Here is a 26,150-nt window from a genome sequence, read left to right as displayed (position 1 = left end):
CTCCCTACCCTACTTGAATGGAGAGACCCCTAGACAGGGCTGCCTTGGGTCCACAATATCCTACAGATCCATAGCAGCTCAAAACCATACCTTTGCTAGCCAACCAGAGCACACAATTAACTGTAAGTAAAGACATTTCAGGAAACACCATAGCAAGAAGAGTAGCAATAAAACATTTTCTCTATAAACCTGGGACATTCTCTACAATACATAACATATGACCATCAGGGGGAAGAGTGGATACACATTAGGCATATATGTGGAGAGGGACACATGTAGAGAAGGTGTATATACAGGATGCACACAATGAGGACTATACCTATGAAGGGCACATGAGGCCAGGGGCAGCCTTGTAAAGGGATCTGTGACACTGCTGAATCCCTCCATCCCCCACATCTTCTGTGATATCACTGTATGGCTTCCTCTGATTTTGTTCCCTGGGTATCATCTTTACAAAAAATGTAGTCACTGCCCAACTTGTCATCTCTACTAGTAGACTACTGTAGTCTCTGACCAATGTATATATAGTCTCTGCCAGGCATTGCTCCCTGTTAGTCACACATGGATATGGTTCGGGGCTATTCCAAAAGTTCCATGGTTCTTGCTGGTTGCTGCCAAACAAGATTCCCTGGGCATAAGGTTCTTGATATTTCTTCCTTGTAGGGAGAATGGTTTCATGATGTCTCTTTTAGCTTAAAGACTAAGACTTCTGCTACAATTCTTTTTGTTTGTTTGTTTTTTCTTTTTTAATTACTTTTTCCAATAAAAAAAAGTCCTCCTCTCCCTCCTACTTTCTCCTGCAGTTTCCCCTCTGACACTGAGAAAGAAAGAAAAATAAAATCCCTGTTACAAACATATATAGTCAAGCAAAACAAATTTCCACATTGGCCATGTCCAAAAAAACCCTCTCAAACTGTACTCTGAGTCCTTCACCTCTCTATCAGGAGGTAGGCAGAATGTTTCATCATGGGTCCTCTGGAATTATGGTTGGGGTTGGTCATCGTGTTGATCAGCATTCCTAAGTCTTTCAAAATTGTTTGTCTTTATAATATTGTTGTCATTGTATATATTGTTTTCTTGGTGCTGCTTACTCCACCCTGCATCAGTTCAAACAAATCTTCCTATGTTTCTATGATTCCTTCACCTTCATCATTTCTCACAGCACAATAGTATTCCATTATATTCACACATCATACTTTGTTCAGTCATCACCCAATTGATAGATATGCTCTCAGTTTCTAATTCTCTGTCACCACAAAAAGAGCTGCTATAAATATTTTTGTGCAAGCTCCTTGAGGGTAGGACCTATCCTTTACCTCTCTTTGTATCCCCAGTGCTTAGCACAATGTCTGGTACATTTATTGCTATTGAGTCATTTTTCAGTCATGTCCAGAGCTTAGTGATCTCACTTGGGGTTTTCTTGGTAAGGGTACTGGAATGGTTTGCCATTTTCTTTTCAAACTCATTTTATAGTTGAGGAAACTGAGGCAAACAGGATGAAGTGACTTGCCCAGAGTCACATAGTAAGTTTCTGAGGTTGGATTTGAACTCAGGAAGATGAGTCTTCCTGACTCTAGGTCTGGCGCTCTATCTACTGAACCACCTAGCTGCCCATGCCAGGTACATAGTAGGCACTTTAAAAATGTTTATTGATTGATTGTCCATCTATACTTGAGGATTTTTTTGCTTAAAACTAGAGCCTCCCTAAATCTACCCTCCCTCTTATTGCCTCCTCTCCATTCTCCCCTCTCCCTCCTATTTCTCTGTTGAATGAAATGTATTTCTGTACCAAATTGTATGTATGTGTATATATTCTAATTAATGTGGGAGTGAGTTTTAAGTGTTGCCCACTCTCCCTACCCCTTCCTCCTTGGGCATCCTGATGATATGTGATAATTTTTCCCATCCTTCCTCTTCATTTTTCACCCCAGCATATTCCTCTTCTCTGTGGTATGACTGGTAAATACTTAACAACTGGATTACTAAAAAAAAAAAAAGTATTCACAACACTTTTAAGTTTAATATGAATTATTAACATTTCAGCATTACTTCTTTTGGAAATCAACAAAATAAACCAACCCCTGATTTATAGTATTTATATTTCCAAGCTGTAGCTATTCACATTGGAAATATAATAATCACTTCTCATGATCTAGTTAAAACTGTTTCCATACCTCTATTTCTTCTCCTCCCTTTCCATTCTTCTTTTAAGATAATTAAAGCAACAGAACTACTCTGAGGCCATCTGTTTAATTAAACTCCTCCTTTGATCCCTAATGATGATAGTATTTGGAGGGCACATATGATGTATCATCTGCCCACATTAGAATGAGAACAATTTATCTATGTTTAGTCCCTTATGATTATTGGTTCATGTTTACTTTTTTCATATTTCTCTTGATTCCTGTATTGACTTTAGATTTTCTACTCAGCTCTGATTTTTTTTTTATCAAGAGTGCTTGGAAGTCTTCTGTTTCATTAAAAATTTATTTTTTCCTCTGTAGGATTATACTCAGTTTTTCTGGGTAAGTTATTCTTGGCTATAAATCAATATCCTTTGCCTTCAATAATATTATATTCCAAGCTCTCTGCTCCTTTACAGGGGTGATTGCTAAATCATGTATGATCCTGACTTTGGCTCCTGGATACTTGAATTCTTTCTTTATAGATACTTGTGGTATTTTTTTCTTTGACCTTGACAGATTTTGACTATTATGTTTGTGGGAGTTTTCATTTTGGGGTTTCATTTTGGGAAATAGCCAGTGGAGTCTTTCCATTTTCACTTTACTCACTGGTTCCAAGAGATTTGGGAAGTTTTCTTTCATAATTTCTTGAAATATGTCTAGGCTTTTTTTTTAGTCATGACTTTCCAGTAATCAAATGATTCTTGAATTGTCTCTCCTCAATGTTTCCCAAGTCTGTTGTTTTTATTATGGGATACCTTGAATTTTTTCCCTATTTTTTTAGTCTTTTGACTTTAGTAATTTTTCTTGTCTCACGGAGCCACTAGCCTCTGTTTGATTCATTCTAATTTTCAGAGAATTTGTTGCCTGGTTTTGGTTTTGTACCTCTTGTTAATTCCCTTTCCAATTCTTTCTTCCATAATGCTAATTTCTTTTCCAATTTTTTCCTATAGCATTCTCATTTCATTTATAAAAACATTTTAAATTATTTTTCCTAACTCTTGATTCATCTCTAAGAACTGAAGGTAAACTTGGTATGTTTTTTTAAACAAGGTGCGTTTTTCTTCAAGGCTTTGCTTGTAGATGTCTTAGAATCATACTTTCTTCTGAGTTTTTTTATGGGAAGATTCTTTTTTTGTTGTTGTTTCCTTATTCTGCCAGATTGCCTCCTAACTTTGGAATTTATGTTAGAGTTGGCCTCTGCAAACTTCTGGAGGGAATTTCTATGCTGAGCTTGTATCTTGTAGGGTCCTGCTGCTCCTTTCTTGGGATATTGAGTGTTGTGCTATTCCAGGATTTTAGGGATAGTTGAGAACGGGGTTGTGAGCAACAGAACTGCCAGCTGGCACCTATCTCTGTACTCTACACATGGTCAGTTCTCTCTTTGTTGGATCTGGGATCCCTTCATGTCCTGGCCCAACTCTCCCCCCGGAATACTCCACAAGGCCATTCCTTCATCCTCAATGTACACAGACCACTCTCCCTTTGCTGACCTTAGCTGGAAAATGACTCATTGTGGTTGTTGTTTTTTTTTTACTGAGTCCAATAAGAACTCAATCTGTGGCATTTTCTATACCTTTGTGGAGATGTTGTGGGATGGAGCTCAGTTATATTTCTTTTTTTTAAGTTAATTTATTTATTTTTAGTTTTCAACATTCATTTCTGTAAGTTTTAAATTTTCTTCCCCCCTCTCCTCCCCAAGATGGTATATAATCTGATATAGGCTCTACATATACATTCCTATTAAACATATTTTCACAATAGTCATGTTCTATAGAAGAATTATAATGAATGGAAGAAAACATGATAAAAACAAACAAACAAAAAAAGAAAATAGTTTGGTTCCCTCTACATTCAGACTCCATAGTTCTTTCTCTGGATGTAGATATCATTTTCCATCATGAGTCCTTTGGAATTGTTTTAGGTCTTTGCATTGCTGAGAAGGGCAAAGTCTATCAAAATCAGTCATCACACACTGTGGCTGTTACTGTGTACAATGTTCTCCTGGTTCTGCTCACTTCACTCAGTATCAGTTCATATAAGTCTTTCCAGGTTTTTCTGAAGTCCACCTGTTCATCATTTCAGAACAATAGTATTCCATTTCGTTCATACACAACAATTTGTTCATCCATTCCCCAATTGATGGACATCCCCTCAATTTCCAGTTCTTGGCCACCACAATGCTACAAATACTTCTGTACAAGTAGGTTCTTGTCCCATTTTTATGATCTCTTTGGGATAGCCCTAGATGCGGTATTGCTAGGTCAAAGGGTATGCACAGTTTTATAGCCCTTTGGTCCTAGTTCCAAGTTACTCTCCAGAATGATTGGATCAGCTCACAACTCCACCAACAATGAATTAGTGTTCCAACTTTCCCACATCTCCAACATTTATCATTTTCCTCTTTTATTGTGTTAGCCAATCTGATGTGTTATGTGATACCTTAGAGTTATTTTGATTTGCATCTCTCTAATCAATAGTGATTTAGAACATTTTTTCATATGACTACAGATAATTTTAATTTCTTCCTCTGAAAATTGCCTCAGTTATATTTTTTCCAGCTATATCTTGACTCTATTTGCTATAGCTCTTTTATAAAGACAAAAGTCCTAACAACCCAATCACTGAACTAGGAAAAAACCTCCAGTGGCTTTGTCCCTTCTAGTTCTTAATGATTTTATGATCCTCTGTCCCTCTCCATAAAATGCTATGTTTCTTTTGGTTTACCAGAAGATTGTTCCCTCTCCAGAAGGTTATTTCTGACCCCATATGCCAATGTCTCCCTGGTTTAATCTTTAAACCTTAAATCTTAAATCTGCTTTTTGAACTGTATTTTCTGGATTCTAATAGCCATACACTATCTCACTTAAAGTCAATCAATCAAAAAGCATTTATTAAGCCCCTCTTTGTTCTAGAATCTGGGGATACAAGTACCAAGAATGAAACAATACCTATTCTACAAGAATTTATATTCTAGTGAGGGAAGCAAGACCATCCATATGCAGCATAAATACAAAGTGAATCAATACAAACATGTACAAAGCAATTAGATACATATTATTATAGGAAGGACACAAAATTCCACATAATTTAATGCTTAATTTCCTCTTGCTAAACTTTCATTTGCATCTATTTAGCAGAGGTTCTTAACATGGGGTCCCTGAGTTTTTGTTTTTTTTTATATTTTGATAGGGGCAGCTAGGTGGCGCAGTGAATAGAGCACCAGCCCTGGAGTCAGGAGGACCTGAGTTCAAACCCAGCCTCAGACACTTAACACTTAATAACCATGTGACCTTGGGCAAGTCATTTAACCCCAAATGCCCTGCCTTCCCTCCTCCAAAAAGGAAAAAAAAATACTTTGATAACTGTACTTCAACATAATTGGTTTCTTTAAATCCTATGTATCTTTAAAAATCCTTATGATTTTGACATCTCCTAGTCTAGAGACCATAATTACAATAAATTACCCTGGATTCTCCAAATCCTGGGCAAGCCACTTTCTCTTTTCTAAAATTATTTTGCTTTTCCATGCAAATGAAGGGGGATGACAAGAAGGGACACTGGAGAACAAAATTAAGTCCAGGGGGCATGGTTATTATTTCCATCTTACCTAACCACATTCCAGGTTTTTCATATGTATATTAAACCCTTTTGATGCTGTGAAACTGCTGGGGTGAATAAAGGGGGATGGAGGGGGTCCAGACTTGTCCCATCTAAGATAAAATTGCTATGGAAGAACCTTCTGAAGATAAAAGAACAAGGTCTCTCTCAGTTTTCTTGTGTTGGTCTGAAACCAAAAGGAGCATTTGTTAAACTCAACTTTGAGCACTTAGTTAACACCTAGGGATGCAAAGAAAGGTGAAAATACTATCCTTGTCCTCCAAGAAGCCACTAATCTAAGGTAGGCTAACTTGAGAATAACTAGATATGGCAAGATATATTCAAACTGAAGGAAGGTGATATCATAGGAGAAGACCCTGGCAGCTAGAGGGATCAGGGAAGGCCTCCAGGAGAAGGCGGGATTCGTGTGAATTTTTGAAGGAATTCAGAGAAACTAAGAGGTCAGGTGAGGAGGGAGAGCAAGCATTCCAGACATGGAGGGCAGTTAGGTTTCTTCATATCACAATTTTTTTTCCTATATGGAGCTATAAAATACAGAGAAGGAGACTGGTGTGGTGGGTTAAGTTCTAAACTTGGAGTCCAAAAGACTTGGGCTCAAATACCATCCCTGACATTTACTAGCTATGTGACCAGGGATGATTTCTGAGCTGTAGTTGCCTTATCTGTAAAGATGGTAACTGTTTAGTCAGTCAGCCAATTTAGCATTTATTGAACACTTTTTGCTTAATGAAATTAATTTTTCCATGTTAGTAAATTATATAGTTACGAATTATTAAATTTATTTAAAAATAATTCATTAAGCATTTGATAAATTAGCATTTATTACATATTTGCCTTATGCTAAGAACTGTGCTAAGCCCTAGGGATACAAAGAGAGACAAAAAAACAATCCCAGCTCTCCTGTGGCTCTCAGACTTATGAGCGACACAATATGCAAATATATATTTGCATATATATAATATGCAAATATATCTATACAGAGATATATACAGGAGAAATAGGGGTAGTCTTGGAAGGAAGGAACTAAGATTAAGGGAGGCTGGGATAATACCAACACTTTTTTAGTACTTATCTCAGACAGTCATGGGGATCTAACGAGATAAACCATATAAAGTTCTTTGCCAACCTTGAGGTACTATACAAACATCAGTTATTATTCCTTCCAAGTGCATTTTCTATCAAGATTTGTTCTTGACAAACATTGTTCCAAGCTTACATTTCTGAATTCTTAGCTTGTATCTGGGACCTTCCTCTACTGCTAGTTGATGCTTGTTTATAGAGTTCAAATCCAGCCTCAGATACTTCCTACTGTGTGACCCAAGGCAAATGACTTAACCTCTGATTGCCTCAGTATCCTCATCTGTTAAATGGGGCTATTTAAATCCACCTACCTGTTTTGAGGATAAAATGAAATATTTGTAAAGTGCTTTGCAAACCTTTAAATGTTATATAAACGTACATTGTTATCATTATTATTATTTATTCTAAGATGAACTAAACTCACTTTATTCTGTGGGAAATTATTTTTTTTAATTTTATTAATAACTCTTATTGAGAGAAATCAAACTCAGATCCTGGGCCTGACCTATACAAGCAGATACTTTATGGTATTTGATTTTACCTTGAAGGAATAATCTCTCTTATCTATAGATTTGAGGCAGCTGGGCAGTTCAGTGGATACCGTATTTGTCTAAGAAATAAGAAAGCTAGACTTTGAATTGTGTCACACTGTAGTAGCTGGGTGCCCTCCCACAGGTCACTTAGCTTATCTCAGCTTTAGTTTCTTCATCTATAAAATGGAAATAATAATTGCAACTCTCTCATAGGGTTGTTCTGAGGATCAAGTCAACCCAACAAGCATTTATTAACCACCTACTGTCAGACACTACTAAGTCCAAGGGGTACAAAGAAAGGCAAAATGAGGATCAAACTTAAAGCACATTAAAAACTTAAAAATGCTTTATCAGTGCTATGATTTGGTCATACTAATTTTCCTCTGCTCAAACATCTTCAGTGGCTATCTATAATCTACCAAGTAAACTTCAAACTTCTCTATCTGCCATTCAAAATCTTCCACAATCAGGGACCCCTCTACCTTTCCAGCCTTTCCTCATATTAGTTCCCTTCGTGAATGCTATAGTTCAGCCAAAATGGACTCTGTCCTACCAAACTCAACCTAAAATGCCTCCTTGCCTTTGCTCATGCTTCTATAATGCCTTTTACTCCTCTCTCTCTCTCTCTCTCTCTTTGGGGGGGAAGGAAGGACAATTGGACTAAATGACTTGTCCAAGGTCACACAGCTAGTAAGTGTTAAGTGTCTGAGGCCCAGTTTGAATTCAGGTCCTCCAGGGCTGCTACTCTATTTGCTGTGCCACCTACCTGCCCCTTTCACTCCTCTCTTTACTTGTTAATTAATCAATTCCAAATACCACCTACTCCATGAAGCCTTCCCTGGGTTTTCTTTCATGAATCTTACATAGAATTTTTTTTTACAACTTTATGTATTATTAGGCATTATCAGACTAAAAGCTTCTTGAGGGCAGAGCTTATGTCCAATTTAAACTTTATATTTGTCTCAGCACCTAACATAATGCATGCAATAGTCATGTTAATAATAGCTCACATTCCTAATCCCATCTCTTATGCCACACACCTTCAAGACTTGAGTTTTATCCCTTTCACTGAGTTATACAGTAGATGAAATAGGGGTCTTGTTCCCCTCCTGTCCTTAGAATCCTGTGAAAACTGAGAACTTTTGGGAGACACTGTACTCTATGGTTGTATTTGTCCCCTTGGGTTTTTTCCCCACCTCATTTCTGTGTTTTCAAAACAACATGAAATTAATATAAAGATTATTAATGGAAAAAATAATAGTTCATATTTATATAGTGCTCTAAGGTTTACAAAGCACTTTCCTCACAAACGCCCTGAACATTAGGGAGGACAAGTATTACTACCCTCATTTTACAGAAAAAGACACTGAGGCAGATAGCTTTCAAGTCACTTCCCCAGGGTCACACAACTAATAATTGTCTAAAATTGGATTTGAAACCAGATCTCTCAACTCCAGGGCTCCTTCTCCCATCCAATGATGCTTTTATTGAATGAATGAATAAGCAATATCTAAAGCCAAAAGTTCCAAGGGCATTGTCTGTCTTACTGCTGTTTTGCAGAAATGAGAAAAACATTTCCTCAGCCAAAGGACCAGGCAGCTCTAAGGAAAAAGGCAAAGACCATCCAAGACAGACTCATTGGTGACACCCAGAAGAAGACTAAGCAGGCAGAGAGGATGCTGGGAAATGCTGCTTCCGTCTCTGCCACAGCTAAGAAGAAGGCCAAGGAAGCTGAACTATTGGCTAAAGAGAAGACAAAGGTCAGAACAACTGATTGTGCCCTTAAGCTGATTCTCTTTTCCCTATGGGCCAGTAGAAAGGGAACTGTGCCAATCAGATTTGACCTTCCTGCTTCAAGGTGGGATCCAATTCTGATAAGCATTCCTTCTCCCCACCCCTGATTGTGCCAACCATTCTATAACCAACATTATTTAGCACCCATAAAAAGTCTTTGGTTGGGCGAAGAACTATGGGCTAGTGGAAAGAATCATGACTCAGGAGTGCTATATTCATAGATCCAGAGCTAGAAGATTAAGTAATTAGTCCAAGATGTGTCAGAGATGGGACTTGAACCCCAGGTCTCCCTGACTCCGAGACTAGCTCTCTCTCTCCCCAGTACACAATGCTGCCCCTCAGTTATCATTCTTACTTTGGGACAATTGAATGAGACCTTCTTTCTGTGATGCTTGGGGTTCCTGGGCTTTGTTCTGATAAATAATCATCTTCTGTTAAATGGTGGTAATTCACTCAGGCTACTCTGTATCTTGTCCTGTTCTTCTCCTCCAGCATTCCAAGGCCTTACTGAGGGAAAGTAAACAGGAATACCGCCAAGCTGTCAAACTTGCCAACCAAGCACAAGGAATCCTCCGAGACATCTCCAGGCAGGTGACAGTGTCCAAGGAACGAAGGAGGGAGATGGAGAAAGTTGAGTGGGTAAGTTGACTGCTCTCAAAGCCCACTTAATTTCTTCCTGGTTGGTGGCCTCTCTGTAATCAGTTATACAGGTATATCTTAAACTCAACATATCCTAAACAGAACTCATTATCTTTCCCCTAAACCCTCCCCTCCTGTCTTCCCTATTACTGTTGAGGGCATTACCATCCCCCCAGTCCCCCCGGGCTCTCATTCTAGGCATCACCTTCAACTTCTCACTATCTCTCACCCCTCATATCCAATCTGTTGCCAAGACCTGTTGATTTCACCATTGCAACATCTTTTGAATAAGCTCCCTCCTCTCCTCTAACATTGTACCACCCTGGTGCATGCCCTCATCCCCTTATACTTGGATTCTTGCAACACCCAGCTGATGGGTCTGCTTACTTCATCTTTCCCCACTCTAATCTTTCCTCCATTGCTGCCAAAGTGATTTTCCTAAAGTATAAATTCAACCATGTCACTCTCCTACTCAGTAAACTACGGTGGCTCCCTATTACCTCCAGGATCAAATATAAAATCCTCCATTTGGCATTCAAAGTCCTTCATAAACCAGCTTCCCCCCTCCAGCCCCCACCCGTATACTTTTCCAATCTTCTTACCTATTACATTCCCTCTTCTCCCCACATATATTTCTCAATCTAGTCACATTATCCTCCTTGCTGTTCCTTGAACAAAATACTCTATCTCCACTGACTTCAAGTCCCAACTAAAATCCTGCTTCCTACAGGAAGCTTTTCACCAGCCCTCTTAATTCTAGTGCCTTCCCTCTGTTAATTACTTCCCATTTTCCCCTGTTTATAGCTTGTTTGTACAAATTTGTTTGCTTGTTGTCTCCCTAATTAGATTATCAGCTCCTTGATGATAAGGACTGTCTTTTGCTTCTTTTTGTAGCCCCATTGCTTAGCATAGTGCCTGGCACACAGCAGGTGCTTAATAAATGTTTACTGACTAGCTGACTCATGGACCTCATCTTTCTCTTTTGAAAGGTAGGGACTGGCTTGAACAAGGTGGAAAGAAACATAAGGGAAGCCCGGATCTCCTTGGAAATGGATATTAAGATTTTGTCTGTGCTGCTAACTAGATTGGGTAAGAACTGTGTCTCTTAGGACACCCTCTCCCCTGTCTCCCATGGAGGGCTTCATCACCACCAACATATCTTTATTAACTGCTAAGTAACTGCTATATCAAGGCACTCTGTTTAATTCTGCTGAGGATACAGAGATAGATGAGATTCAATCCCTGCCCTCACTGTAGTTAGAGTTTAAAGGGAAGATGGGATGACTCATGACAAAATCATTCACAAGGTGGTTTGTGTACCCAGGTAAGTGCCCAATGGGTGATTTAAATAGATACTTATGATTGAAGGAGGGTAGAGAAGAGAGATAATGTAGCTAAGTGGCACAATGGATAGAACGCCCAACCTGGAGTCAGGAAGACTCATCTCTGAGTCCAAATCTGACCTCAGACACTTACTAGCTGTGTGACCCTGGGCAAGTCACTTAACCCTGTTTGCCTCCATTTCCTCTTCTATAAAGTGAGCTGGAGAAATAAATGTCAAACCACTCAAGTATCTTTACCAAGAAAAAGCTAAATGGGGTCTCAAAGAGAAGGATGACATTGAAAAAAAGACTGAACGACAACAACAGAAGAGTGAGAGATGCCTGTGTGCTGGGATGGTCAGGGAAAACTTCAGAGAGATACTATGGTTCGGTAGGGAATGTGGGGACCCAGAAACTCCAGGTGAAGGAACTCTGTCTCCTAATGCAGATCTGCATCTGCTAGCCTCAGAGGGTTGAATAGAACCTTGACATGTAAACTGACTTGCCCAGCGTCACACAGCCCAAGACAGGGCTAACACCCAGATCCATCTAATTCTGAGGCTGGCTCTTTTCCTACTACCCCAGCTTGTCTCTTGCCTAGCAATCTTTTTTCAAGATTGAATTCCATTCCATTCTATCTCACACATTCATATTCAAGGCCCTAAGCTGGGAACTAGGGAGGCACAGATGATAAATGGCACAGTGCCTCCCCTTAACAGTCTCCCCAAAGAGATAGGACATGTCTATGTCCTATACATACAAGGTTGAATGTGATTCTCTGGAAAGAGAGATTTAGGCAAAGGAAAAATTGAGGAAGAAGAGGGACCAGAGAAAGTTTCTTAGAAGGATGTGTCATCTGGGGTAAGCAAGTTCTTTCATGCACACAATAGGCTGAAAATGGACTCCAGCTAAGAGTGCCTGGCTGTGCAGGGGGAGAGTCTTGGCCATCCTGGAGCTGCTGGCCCCACAGAATGATTAGCAGGGGGATCTTGGGGTTTGGCTTGGGAGAGCTGAGGCATAGTGGTTATTCTTCTTTCCTCTTCCCTCCCCCCACCCCAGGGAAGCTGGATACCCACCAGGCTCTAACCTCAGTCCTGAATGAGACGGAGCAGAAGCTGGAGCCACTGAGGCAGCACCTGGATGGACAGGGTCCCCTGCAGGGGAAACTGAGCCTGCTGCAGCAGGAGGCAGAAGAGCAGGAGCTCCAGATCCAAGAGATGGAGAGTGACCTCAAGGAGATCCAGGCAGACAAACAGAACCTGGAGGACATTCTGCGCAGCATCCCTGAGGGTTGTGCCAGCTGGCAGTGAGAAGCCCCCCCATGTGTGTATGTGCATGCACACACACACATGCACATGCATATGCACACACACACCCCTATATCCCTGTGGGTACACACTGACTCATGTGTATACACACAGGTACACCCCAATGTGAATATGTATTCATGCCAACATATGGCCACAGAAACCTGTACACAGGTACAGACATCCATGTCAACATGCATGTGCATATACCCACCTTTGTATATGCTTATCAGGCATTATACATAAATGCCCACATCTGTACAACCATTCATGCCAACAAGTGTCTCCTCAGCTGTACCACCAAGTGGGCACATAAAGACTCAGAGAAACGTGTTTATACACCCATAGCAACATGTCTGTGGGCATCCTTCTACCTATATGCACGTACCCTATCTTACTGAGTATGTTCACACCCACACCACTGTGTGTATGTGTGTATGTACATTTCTGCATACCCACAGACCAATACCAACATGTGCTTATAGAAATAACCACCTGGGTACACATTCCTGTTCCATGAATACAATTCCCTCTTCTGTAACAACTCATGTATACACAAGAGTGTGTGCTTATGCTCATCCACATGTGCTCACACTCATATCAATGTGTGTGCACACCCATCCATATGGCACATCCCCACAGACAGACCTCTCACCGTGTTATTGCCAGTATGCACATATCCCACTCATATTCATTCATGCTGCCAGGTGAGCTCTGGAGTCCCTTTGCTTATCAGCCTACAGGTGCCCATGTACCAGCTCTCAAGAGCCCAGTGAGGAGTGGACAGAGTTCTTGCCTCCCTTGGGCTGGGAGGACTGGCAGGTGCTACTGATAATCACTGGAGAAACAGGCTAGCTCAGGCTACAAGATTCAGGGGGATGTGTGTGTTCCCCAACCTTACCCCTTTCCAGTTCTTCACCTCCTAGCTCTCTAGCTCCCATCCAGATTGGGATCAATGTCTCCACCACTTCCCCCCCCCACCACACACACACATACCCATTTCACTGATTGGGAAATCAAATAAGCACATGGAGTTTTTCAGCAGTAGAACTCAAAACCAAATGACTCCTGAGTCCACTGCTTGATCAGTTAGGCAGGTCTGCAGGATCTTGTCTCTCTCTCCCTCCTAGTGTCTTCTCTCTCTCTTTTTCTTTTGGCTTATTCTAATGCTTAATTTCTGTTTCTTGGAATTAATTAGTCTCAAGGAATTCTCCCTTGATAGCCCTTTGCATTGCACTGAGGCCCTTTCACTATGTAATGCCACATGGAATTCATTTTGAAATTGCCTGAACCTTGGAGGGAAGAAGACTGCAGGCCTGGGTCAGAGGCTAGACAGGAGCACAGATATTTCTGTCCGCTAGAATGATTCTGACTCAGCAGCCCAGTTTCCTGTTGGACTTTATTAGCCACCCTCCACAGCCCACATAGGGAAGCAACCAAAGGAATGGAGTCCATATTGGAGCTCAGAAGGCCAAAAGGCTGACTTCTGCATCTCCTCAGCCTGGAAGAGATCTCCCTGCTTCAGCTCATCTAGTCAGGTGCTCCCTCCTCCAATCCTGACCTCCAGGCTTGGAACAGATCAAGGCATGCATGCTGGAAGGGCCTTGAGGGGCTAGAAAGGAGAAACAGAAATGAGGGATCCTGGTGCATGGGGTAGGAGAAAACAGAGAGATGGGAGGTTTGAGCACTTCTCTGAATGCTGCCACCTCCCTCCCTTCCCCACCAACTCTCTGCATAGATTCGTGGCTGTAAACAGAGACATGAAATGAAGGGTCCCCAGATCCCCAACGGTTTTTCAAGTAGAAGGCAACACCTTAGAATGTGGTCTAGAGACAGAATAATAGCATAAAGCCCTTCTGCCTAATCTAGAAATCAAACGCCTTAGAAGGATATTTGAGTTTTATTCTGATACTGCTGCTTTGTGGGGAGATGGGGGAGGGCACACATATGCATACACATATCTGTCAATCAAACGATGAACAGGCATATATGAAGCACCTTTTACTACCAGGCATTGTTCTGAGTACTGTGGATACCAAGACAAAAATAAAACATTACCTTCCCTCAAAGAGTTTACATTCAATGGGGGCAGGGAGGGGGGCAGCATATACACATAAGTATATAAAAAAAATACATAAAACGTAAATAAAAGCATACAAAGTAATTTGGTGGCAGCCAAGTCACTGGAAAGCCAGGGAGAGACAACTTAAATTGATCTAGCAGGAAACAGCCCACAAGCATTTATTAAACTCAAACTGTGTACCAGGTACCATGCTAAGGTCTGGCAAGATGAAGAAAGGCCAAAAAACCCCAAAGAGTCCCTGCTCTCAAGGAGCCCACATTCTAATGGGTAATAAATGGTCAAGAATCACCAGAAGGAAGGCAGTAGCATTAAGGTGAATCAGGACTTGTAGAAGGTGGGGTTTTTAGCTGAGACTTGAATGAAGTAAGTTGAGCCAGGAGACAGAAATGAGTAAGGAGAGAAATATAGGCATGGAAGACAACCCTGTGAAAATGCAGGAAGTTTTGAGTCAGAGAGTGACTTGATAAAAATGGTATTTAAGTCCAGCAACATACTTAGGATTAGAATGAGAAAAATACAAGGGTCAGGAAGGCTAGCTAGGACGTTGCTTGCAGTATAGTCTGGTGCTGCTAAAGGACAGCTGTGGGGCAGGAGTAATAGTCAAGCTAAGGGATATATTTTATAGAAAATGCTAGACCTGGAGTTACCTTGAAACCCTGAGTTCAAATTTAGCCTCATATACTCACTAGCTGTGTGAAGCTGGGCAGGTCACTTAATAACATGCCTGCCTCAGTTTCCTCATCAGTAAAAGCACCTACCTCCCAGGGTTATTATAAGAACCAAATGATGTGATATTTGTAAAGTGCTACATAAAATGTTAGTCATTACTATCAATCCTTATATATAAAGATATATAACAATCTTTTTGATTTGACTATCAAGTAGACCTTTGTCCTTGTCTTTCATTCAGTTAGTCGGTCAAAAAGCATTTATTACACACCTACTAATCACCAGGCCCTGATGATACACACATGGTACTGATGCTATGAATGCAAAGAATGGGACAATCCTTACTCTCTTACATTCTATCATAGCTAATGTGGCTCCAGTGACAATGCTGGTTCTGGTGATTGTTTTCCAGGCTACGACTCTTTTTATTAGCTCAAGGCTCTTTTGACTCCCTCCATGCATTCAAAAAGATGGGAAAGCTATCTATGTTCCATTTTCTAGCTTACAGTTATGGGGGACATGGAAGTCCCATGACTTTCTATTGTTAACGATCTGATTTCCTTCAAGAAATCACTGTCCCTGCCACCCCGGGGAGGAGCAAGGCAGCTGTTCAACATCTGGTTTTTAACACCACACAATTGTTGAGGTCAGGAAATAAAGGAGGAACTCCTTACTGCCACTGAAGCAGTAAGATTTAGGAAGGCTGGGTAAACATATACAGCCAGCCCAGCTAGGATGAGGCAGGATTTCTAGGCTTTGAGCATCTGAATTCTACCCTGATATTGTTTTGTTTGCTTCCACTGCTTTCCTTTCACCATCATAATCCTTAGATGTAATTGTTCCTACCAATACTGTAGACTAGAAATCACCTCTTTTTTTTTCCAGTCCCATCCCTTACTAAACAGTGACCTGTTCATTGGCCTCTAATGTTTCTATAAGGAAAAGAATCCAAGAGCCTATCTCCAGAGGGTCATGATGTTTGCAAAAGTATCACTATGAAGTGGAAAGAGGATTGAATCTGGAGTCAGAGGACTTGAGTTGCAATGAGCTCCCACCTTTACCAATAGCGTGACTTGAAAAGCAAGTCTTATCTGGGCCTCAGTTTCCTCAGTTGGGTTAGATGACCACTAAGGTCCCTTCCATAGCTCTGGAACTATGAGCCTTCTATCAAATAGTGATGTGTCATTTTGTTATTCAGTCCTTTTTCAGTCCTGTCTGACTCTTTGTGACCCGATTTGGGGTTTTCTTGGCAAAGATACTGGAGTAGTCTGCCATTCCCTTCTCCAAATGCCTCAATACTTCTTTAATAATAGCACATTTCTATAAAACTTGAAGGCTTACAAAGTTTTTTCCTCAAACAACCCCATGAGGTAGGCAATACAGGCATTAGTAACACTATTTTGAATATGAAGAAATTGAGGTTCACCTTGCTCAAATGGGCCAAATGAGGCAGATCGTGAAAGGATCACCCTAATTTTATTTTTTTTTTAAAGCAACGGGGTTAAGTAACTTGCTCAAGGTTACACAGTCAGTTATTTCTGGGTGTGGTGCTAAGTATCTGAGCCTAGATTTGATCCAGGTCATCCCAACACTGGAGCCGGTGCTCTTACTCAATGAGCCACCTGGCCACCCTGATCACCCTAATTTTAAAGATAAAGAAATATGGGGCAGATAGGTGGTGCAGTGAATAGGGCACAGGCCCTGGAGTCAGAAGGACCTGAGTTCAAATCTGACCTTCAGACACTTATCAAAAAAACTAGCCATCTGACCTTAGGCAAGTCACTTAACCCCAATTGCCCTCCAAAAAGAAAAAAAAAAAGATCAAGAAACTGGCTCACCCTACTCAGAGAGTAGTGAAGTGACCTGGCCACCCATCTAGTGAATATCAGAGCCAGAATTTGAACACAGCTCTCTCCTGATTTGAAGGCCAATATTTTTCCCACTTCACTAGGTTGCCTTTTATCTTTTTGTCCCAAAGAAGAATTCAAGTATATTTTACATATTTTACTTCATTGGTCCTCACAGCGTGTCTAAGAGCTATCCAGATAAGCAAAACTTTCACAGTCAGTGAAATTGAGGCTCAGAGCAGTGATTTGCCCAAAGTCACAATCAATCAATCAACATTTAAGTGTTTACTATGTGCCAGGCACTATGCTAAGCACTGGGGGTACAAAAAGAGGCAAAATACAGTCCCCGACCTTAAGAAATTTATAATCTAATGGGGGAAGGCAATATGCAAAAAGAGACCAAAAAAAATAAAAGCTATATACAGGATAAGTAGGAAATAATTAACAGGAAAAACACTGAAATTAAGAGGATTGAGGGAGGCTTCCTGTCAAAGATGGGATTTAGTCGGGAATTAAAGGTCAGGGAGGTCAGTAGTCAGATCAGAGGATGGAGAGCATTCCAGGTATGGGAAACATCCAGAGAAAATGCCCACGGCTCAGAGATGGAGTGTTTCGACTAGATATCCCCCTCCACACTGCTCCTTTGCTGATTCACAGACCAGCATTCCATCCTGGACTTACTTGACACCGTATGTCTGCCACTCTCGTGGCAGGCGCACCTTAATCCTTCAGGGAATCTGTGGCCTCAAAACGCAAACATGCCTTCCCCTTGAGTATATACGGGGGACTTCTGTAGGAGATTCTGATGGCAGGGGTGAGGGGGTGGGGCACGCAAGGGTTAAAACTTCCCTCTGGCTAGGAGGACAGCAACAGGTTGAGGCGGGCTGGACTGGCTTCTGCATTCTTCCCTTTTCTCCAGCAGAGGGTCTGGGCTGTCTCAGTTGTCCTACATAATAGTTGCATTCAAGAGGCTGGGCTGTCTTGGAAGGGGGGGCGGGGGGGGGGGGGGGGGGGTGTGTCCGGAGCATTGCCGGTCCCTCCGCCCTTCTGCTGCCCCCAGCCACTGCCGCCTCTGGCCAGAGGACTCCACAGCCCACTCCGCAGACTCTCCTTTGGAGGTTTCACACCAGAAAGCCTGAAAGATGGACTTTGGCATGTCTGTAGCCCTGAGCAAGAGATTCCAAGGTAAGAGAATCTCTTTCTGTCTCCCCGTTCCCCTGACGCCTCCCTCCCAATCTACCTCCATCCTTCCCCCCACTTCCCCCCATCCTTCTTCCGACACCTGCGTAGCCCCAAACCACTTCCCATAGTCCTCCAACGCTCTGTCTCGCTTGGGGTTTTCCAAGTTAACTTTTTACAGCCTAGTAAGTTTTGGGAAGAGGGAATCATGCCTCTTGGAAGAGATGAGCACCTTCCTCGCTCCCTTCAAAACTACCCTCTCTTCTTTGTTTTCTACAGGAGGGAAAGCATTCGGCTTGCTGAAAGCCCGGCAGGGGAGGAGGCTGGAGGAAATTAACAGGGTAAGAAAGCCATTGGCTGCCTCTAGGTGGCTGGAAAAACTTCCCTCTGATCGATCCGTAGGTCAGACCATGAGTCCGGGCAGGCTCACGTTGGGAGAGGGTTCCCTTGCTTCTGACTCTTTTCCCATAAGCACAGTGAATCGGGGAGTATATTTTGGCCCCCTGGGTCTCTGCTACCCTGGAACCTCCCCCCCACCAAATTTCTATCTTCCTTTGGGAAATATTTCTGTCCCTTCTAGAAAGAAGTTTGGAATCTGCCTCCATTCACATTTGCAACTTAAAAGTTCATTGAGCTCTTTTTTCCCTCCTTCCTCTCCTTTATTCTTGTCCTCGAGACCAAGATTGGAATAGATCTGTTTTCCCCACCCCCTACTTAAATTCTCCTCTTCCACAAGTTTCTCCACCTTCTTTTCTAAATATACCTCCCAATTGACCCATTCCCCCCACCGCTAAACAAGTTAGATCCTTCTCCCAATTTGCTCAAGGTCACTGAAGTTTCAGGTTGCAAATTGTTAATTTCCAACCAAGAAAAGTGGGGGCAGGGATAGCCCATTGCTGGTGAGTGAGGTTCTGCCTTTCCCTTGGCCAGGGACTCCCAACCTCAAAGCAAATGACTTAAAGGCCAGTTTAGAAGTCATAAAATCATAGAAAGTTAGAGCAGGATAGGACTTTGGAACAAAGTAGATGAGAGCTGGACTTGATATCTGGTTCAATTCCATTTAACAGATGGGGAAAGAGAGGCACAGAGAGTCAAGTCAAATCACTTGACTAAGGTCACTCAGAGCTGGGTCAAGAACTCAGGTCTCTTTACTCTGAAATCATGGCTCTTTTCTTTAGGCTTCATGGACTAAATTCATGTTCTGTCCCTTTTCCCCCACCCCAGCTACAAGCTGGGCTCAGGGAGTACCACTCATGACTCTTTCCCCACTGACAAACTTCCCACCTCTATGCTTCCTTCATAACTCTTCGAACTTCCCCACAGGGAGGCAAAGAGTAGTGCTATCTTACATGTTAGAACTGAGAGAAAAGGGATTTTATTTTTTTATTTTTTTAATCATAGTTTATATAAGGAAATCCTTTTAACCCTAAAGAAGAATGGGAAGTTTAATCCTGGAGGGGGGGGATACCTGACATGTATAATTTCAGTGAAATAATAAGGTTTTTACGTGGAAAACTAATCCTTCTCAAACTCTGCCTTAATGATAATAGTAGTACCTAGTTTTATATAGTGCTTTATTTATATAGTGCATTAAGGTTTGCAGTGTGCTCTTGAAACAAGAATCCTCTTAGGGCCAATAGAACAATGGTTATTAACCTCTCCATTTTAGAGATAAGACTTATCTTAGACTTGCCTAGGACCACCCAACTAGTAGTTTTGAGAGAGAGAGTATTCTAGTTCCAGGTCTTTTAAGTATGCTCCACAGACTTCCCATCCCTCTCCCCTAAGACCTGACACCCTCCCAGTATATACCTTTACCCCTCATGCTGAATTACTGTACCACTGAGACTTACTCTCCAGAGTCTGTCCCTCTGGTGTGGTATTGGAGCTGGGCAATGTGTGCTAAGGCAAGGCATGTGGGGCAAATGCAGTGGCATGCTTCCTATCCTACCAGGCTATTTGTTTTTGTGGTTTGTCTAGTAGTATGGGGTACTTCCTCCAGACACTAGAGATTTGGGGGAGCAGAGGAACTTCTAGGGTTTCCAGGCATATCCTGTGTCTCCAAGACCCCCAAATGATTTGACTCATCCTATACCCTCTGCCCCTCATAGCCCTTCTTCCCTGGAAAAGGGTTTTAGATAGGGTACCCAAAGCCCTTCTGGAAGATGCTTCTGTTCATTCTCAGGTCAGCCCTGCTGAGGAGTTGCCTGGCAAGTCATCAGGAAGATACTGCCAGACTCATACTCATTCTTGGCTCTTTATGAGGCCACTGGACAAGATCCTGGTGCTTTAACCTCTTCCAGGTCCCAGTGGGGCCTCTCCAGCCCAGGCTTGAGTTACATGCTGGACGAGTCCACCCAAAGCCAGCAGGACCCTGAGCATTTGGCTGCTGAAGTCAGAACTGGGGAACGCAGTCAGCCTGGAGAAACAATGGAGTGAGGCAGGCTTAGCTGGCTGTTTCCTCAACCAGCCACACCCTTCAGGGATCTGGGGTGGGGTGGAATGGGGTGGGAGTCTTAGAAACAATGAATTTTAGGGTAGAAGGGATTTAGAGATCATCTATTTCCTCTCCCCTGGAATCTTAGAGATGAGGAAACTGAGGTTAAGTAATTTGCCCAAGGTCAAACAGGAAGTAGAGGACCAGCTTTGGGAGAGACTGAGGGAGACTGAGGGAAAGGGAGGAGCTTTGTATTTTAGTGACCAGTGTGGACTCTACCTTGAATGGGGTCGAGATGAGGAAATCTGTTAGTGAGACCTTTGGTTGGGCCTCTGGAGCTAGTCCATTCCATGTTTATTTGTTTCTTTCTCCCTGACCCTTGGGTGGGGCCTGGTCTCAACCTAACCTGGTGCTATCTGGTTTTGTAATCCTAGGGGCCAAGCCCTCATCACCTGAGCCCCAAACATACCCAAAAGTGACAGCAGCTTTCTGCTGCCACAGAAGCCACTGTGTTAGTAATGTAGGCTAGGAGGGCTCTGTGTACCTTGTAGAACTTGACTAGGGTGAGTTGATAGTTGAGGGTCAATGGTGAGCTGCATGGCAGGCTCAGGAATGGTGGGGTGAGTCCCCCCAAAAGATTTTGTATTTTCCACTGTGCTTAGAGACAAAATGAGCACTAGCAACATTTAGAAGATTAGAATCTAAGAGATGCTTGTACAAAAGCTTTGTGCATGGGTTCAGATCTCCTCTGGCACACTTGTGGATAGTTGTAGTGATATGGTGGGCCATCAGGGAATGGACAGGGTGGGGCACCAAAGACAAAAAAACAAACTTGAAGCAATTAGAGCTTTGTTTTAGGGTACCAAAGTTTATTTTTCAAATGTTTATTGATGTCTTTCCCATTAAAATCATTTCTTGGGGGTTAGAAATACCCTACTCCTGTCCCAACTTCAGGTCAAACCTTCCCCGGGACAAAAAAAAATTATCAATGAAACACCTGACCTACGGACAACGTATATAATATTACATCTGACAATGTATATATAATATTACGTATACAGTTCTGTCCTGGCAGTCTCCTCCCTCTCTACTTGGGAGCTGGGAGCTATGGTTCATTATCAGTTCTCTAGGACTGTTACTGGCTTTTCATGTATATTATTGAAGTTATTGTCCATATCGTCCTTTTGGGTCTGTTTATTTCATTCTATATCAGGGTATGTTCTATGTCTTTATATTCTATATCAGTCCATACAAGCCTTCCCATGTTACTCTGGATTCATTGAATTTGCTGTTTCTTCCTGCACAATAATATACTATTATATTCATATACTATGGTTGTTTTCGCTCATTCGCCCACTGATGAATATTTAGGGTACCAAATGTACAGGGTACCAAGAACACTGCAGTGGAGACGAATCTCTCAGTAGCACAGAACTAAGAGAATTTAGCAACTAGGGAGCAAAAAGAATTAATTAAGAAATGAAGCTCGTGGTTGGGCTGCTCCCCCTGAACACTAGGACTGCTCCTCCTAGACTGTCCACCAGCACCCTTGTGTTGTATCAGTTGAAAAGTTGATTTGGGGCCATGTTCTGTGCCAGTTGCCCCAGAAACAGTTTGCTGTTCTGGCCCCAATATTACTAGTTATGACTCTGGGGGAGGCAGTTTCCCAAAGAAAAGCCTACATAGACTTCAAGGATGCTATGGGTAGGATTTTCATTCAAGGTCAAGTTTGCCTCAATGACTTCTGAAGGGCCTCCCAACTCTCCTGAGATTCTGGGAATGTATAAACTCATCTCCTTCCCTCCACAACTATCACTTTTAAGAACTGAGTCCTCCACTTGACACACTTACTAGCCATGTGACCTTGGGCAAGTCACTTAACCCCAACTGCCCTTCCTCCCCCTCCAAAAAACAAACAAAAAAAAAACTTGAGTCCTCCATCACATTGGTGGTTCAACTGTGGGAAGGGGATATGTGTGTGTACACTGAGCCAGTGGCTTGCTTGTTGAAAGTGGCACCCAGCCACCCTTGCCTGCTCTGGAGAAGAATAGAGGTCATTGTGAGAGGAAGCACCTTCAGTTCAGATCCTCGTGAGCAGCCTCTGTTTGGTACCAAACATGTTGAGCTTGGAGACACTGATTTGCTCTGTACCCAGCCTGGTGTTAGGGTCAAGAAGACTCTCCAAAGTACCTCTCCATCCCCAGCCTCCTTTGATCCGAGCACCAGGTCCTTTGAGGTTTCAGTGACCCAAGGCTCTAGGTCACAAAACTGATAAACAGAGAAAAATAGAAACATTCCCCATGGGGAATTTGGGGTTGAAGAATCTGGCCCCTAATCTGGGGGATGGCATCAGAGGAAGGTGGCTTGTTCTGGTTCTATTCCATGGCTCCTTCCTCTTCTCTCCTGAGCAAGCCAGGGACCCTCCCTTCTGCTGTCCAGGCTGGGGACAGTTCAGCCCTAGCCTTCTGTTTTTGTTTTCTCACTGTGTGTATTTTGTCTAAAGGACTATGGAGATTAGGGCCTGAGCACTGCTCCCCACTCCCCCCACATAGCTGACATTCTCCACAGCCCAGATGACAGGAAAGGGGCGACCCCAGGCCAGCCAGGTCCAGCCTTATATGGGAAAGGGAGAAAATTGCTCTGACTTCCCACAGGGGCCAGGAGGCCCAGGATTGTGTGGGCAGAGCTTTAGAATGCCCAGGCTGCCTCTGCCTAGTCTGGGAAAATTGTAGTGGAGTGGAAAGGGTAATTGGATTGGTGTCAGATGATCTGGGTTCTAATCCCAGTTCTGTTAGTTATTGACTGTGTGTCCTCTGGTTAGTCACTTCCTCATTTGCAAAATAAGAAGAGGAGAAGGGGAGGGGAGACTGGATCTCTAATGTCTCTGCCAGCTCTAAATCTAGGATTTTGTGATGGTCTTATGAACTCAGGAGAGTCAAAACCTTCAGGGTGGCATTTGACTGGCTTTTGTAGAGACAGTCTGACCTGGCTCTGGTTCACCAGCCTGTTGCAGCCTTGCTCTTACATAGTGCTCACTTGCTTATGAGGATAAGGATCTCTGGTCCAAGGCCAGCCCCATACTCCTAGGCTCTCCCACATGGTTTAAAGGACATTTAAAGTTTTACATCCACCTTATTTCTGAAGGGTCACTTTAGAAAGAAAGTAACATTGAAGATCTAGGTGCATGCATGCGCACACACACACACTAAAAAGCTAGGCACAGTCCATTTGAATGTGTGCAGAGGGTGGGTGGGTATACACTCACAGGGGAGGGGAGGGTCTTCATCTGTACCTGGGACCGCTGTGTGCCTCCCAGTGCCACCCTGTATATGCCTGGGTGAATGTGCCCAGTTGGCATTGCAAAAACACCCTTCTCTCTTGCTCTTCCTTAATATATTATAAAGGAGATGGCTGATAAGCTGCCACGTGAGCCCCAGATACGGTGTCACCACCAAAGGTTCAGCCGGCCCTGGCTGCTTTGGGACCAGAGTCATGGGGAGGCCAAGATGGAATTTCTTTGGGGTTTGACTCATTTGCATAATTGGTTGTTTTTCTCTCATTCTGATCATTAGCAAGAGGCTTATGTCCTCTCAAGGAAAGAGAGCTTCCACAGGGAATATGAGATCTTTGGTCTTGGTGATCACCTTAACACAGCTCCTACAATTTGACAAGCACTACCCAGATCACAAGTAATACAGTCCTGGCCTTGTAGAAACTTCTGTGCTATACCAGTAAAGACACTGACAGCTTTCTTTCTTTCTTTTTTTTGCTTTTGCTTTTTACTTTTTGGAGGGGGGAGGGCAGGGCAATTGGAGTTAAGGGACTTGCCCAAGGTCACATAACTAGTAAGTATTAAGTGTCTGAAGCTGGATTTGAACTCAGGTCCTCCTGACTCCAGGGCTGGTGCTCTATTCACTGTGCCACCTAGTTGCCCCTCTGGCCACTTTCTATAAGGCTGAATTGGGACCCAAGGGTTATACTCAAATCGTCTTAGTCCTTTGAGACATTGAACCCCTCTGGATGAGGTCCAGGGCACAAATGCCTTTCATCCTATTCTGCCATATAGGTCCCTCCAAGGGATAGAACAAGACCAGACAGGGTATGGAAGGTACAGGCAGACAAGATGTAGGGTCCAGAACAGTCAGCTAAGTCAGGAAGAAACAGGCAGCTGGGCTGGCAGAGTCTGGTAATAAACAGGTTGTAGAATCAGTCGATGAAAATAGCAAAGCGAGCTCTGATGCCCAATCGTACATTTCTTGCTGGACTCCCCAATGTTTATCTTCACCAGGATGAGATCAGAGGATTCTGGCTAAAACCTAGTAAGGAGCAAAGGTGTTGGGATGCCCAGAAGGCCCCCATAGCACATTCCATATCAGATAGTGTCATACTGAATCACTAAACCCTACAACTCTGAGAAAAGATCTCAGAAGTCCTCAAGTTTGACTCTTGCCCAGAGTGTGAATGCTTTCTGTGATAGTTCCCCAAGTGGTTAACTGATCGCTTCTAGAAATTCTGCAGATATCAGGTATACTTCTTTAAAATACTACAACTAATGATTATTATTAAAATAGCTAGCATTTATGTTGTTTGGTTGTTTTCAGTTGCGTCTGACTCTGTGACCCTATTTGGGTTTTTCTCAGCAAAAATACTGGAGTGGTTTGCCATTTCCTTCTCCAGTTCATTTTACAGATGAGGAAACTGAAGCAAACTGGGTTAAGTGATTTGTGCAGGAACACACATAGTAAGTGTCTGATACTGGATTTGGACTCAGGAAAATGAGTCTTCCTGACTCCAGACCCAGCATGCTCTCTGTCTCTTACATTCATAACTTATATAGGCTGTGTGCTACAGTCCTGGAAACTGAGGCCCATTCCCTTTTCCTTGGGCATATCATTAGTAAATGCCAGAGCTGGGGCTCAAACCCAAATCTCTCCTGTTTCTAGGTCCTGTGTTTTTTTTTTAAGCAATTGGGGTTAAGTAACTTGCTCAAGGTTATACAGCCAGTCACTTCTGGGTGCGGTGCTGAGTATCTGAGCCCAGATTTGATCCCCAGGTCATCCCGACACTGGAGCCGGTGCTCTTATTCTCTGAGCCACCTGGCCTCCCCTAAGCAATCGGGGTTAAGAAACTTGCTCAAGGTTACACAGCCAGGTATTTCTGGGTGGGTGCTAAGTGTCTGAGCCTGGGATTCAATCTCCAGGTCATCCAGACACTGGAGCCGGTGCTCTTACTCGCTGTGCTACCTGGCCTCAGCCCTGTGTTCTTTTTACTATACCACAGTGACTTATAATCTTGGACCTCAGGTTCCTCCTCAGTAAAAATGACTTAGACTGCACTTCCTATGTTCTATGCTCTCCCATACCTCATACTGGCTGTAACTCCTTTGCTCCCAAAATTCCCCCTACTACTTTTCTTTCTTTCTTTCTTTCTTTCTTTCTTTCTTTCTTTCTTTCTTT

At 42.7% G+C, this 26,150-nt stretch overlaps 2 protein-coding genes and 1 long non-coding RNA gene across 3 annotated transcripts in view; 2 read left to right on the top strand and 1 right to left on the bottom strand.

The window, feature by feature from the left end:
- Positions 1-13,719, top strand: part of LAMC3 (laminin subunit gamma 3) — an 87,252-nt gene extending 73,533 nt beyond the window's left edge. The window contains exons 25-28 of the mRNA XM_069069340.1: positions 8,978-9,177; positions 9,704-9,850; positions 10,840-10,939; positions 12,232-13,719. Of these exons, the coding sequence (XP_068925441.1) occupies positions 8,978-9,177; positions 9,704-9,850; positions 10,840-10,939; positions 12,232-12,482 (698 nt within the window). The 3' untranslated portion in view covers positions 12,483-13,719. The remainder of the gene's footprint in view (positions 1-8,977; positions 9,178-9,703; positions 9,851-10,839; positions 10,940-12,231) is intronic.
- The window catches only part of AIF1L (allograft inflammatory factor 1 like), a 79,546-nt gene that overhangs the window by 22,157 nt on the left and 31,239 nt on the right, over positions 1-26,150 (top strand). Inside the window, exons 2-3 of the mRNA XM_069069341.1 lie at positions 18,141-18,263; positions 18,537-18,598. Coding sequence (XP_068925442.1) covers positions 18,221-18,263; positions 18,537-18,598 — 105 coding nt within the window. The 5' untranslated portion in view covers positions 18,141-18,220. The remainder of the gene's footprint in view (positions 1-18,140; positions 18,264-18,536; positions 18,599-26,150) is intronic.
- On the bottom strand, positions 13,863-17,951 carry LOC138147108 (uncharacterized). Its single transcript, XR_011164706.1, has 2 exons — positions 17,760-17,951; positions 13,863-14,091 (listed from the first exon to the last, which is right to left on the bottom strand). It is a non-coding gene; the product is annotated as an uncharacterized lncRNA (long non-coding RNA).

Source organism: Petaurus breviceps, unplaced genomic scaffold, assembly GCF_028583685.1.
Source record: "Petaurus breviceps papuanus isolate PSGF00001 unplaced genomic scaffold, PetGlider_PUasm1.0 90779, whole genome shotgun sequence".
NCBI classification, from domain to species: Eukaryota; Metazoa; Chordata; class Mammalia; order Diprotodontia; family Petauridae; genus Petaurus; species Petaurus breviceps.
Note: the sequence above shows the minus strand (reverse complement) of the source record. Positions and strands in the feature narration are given on the sequence as shown.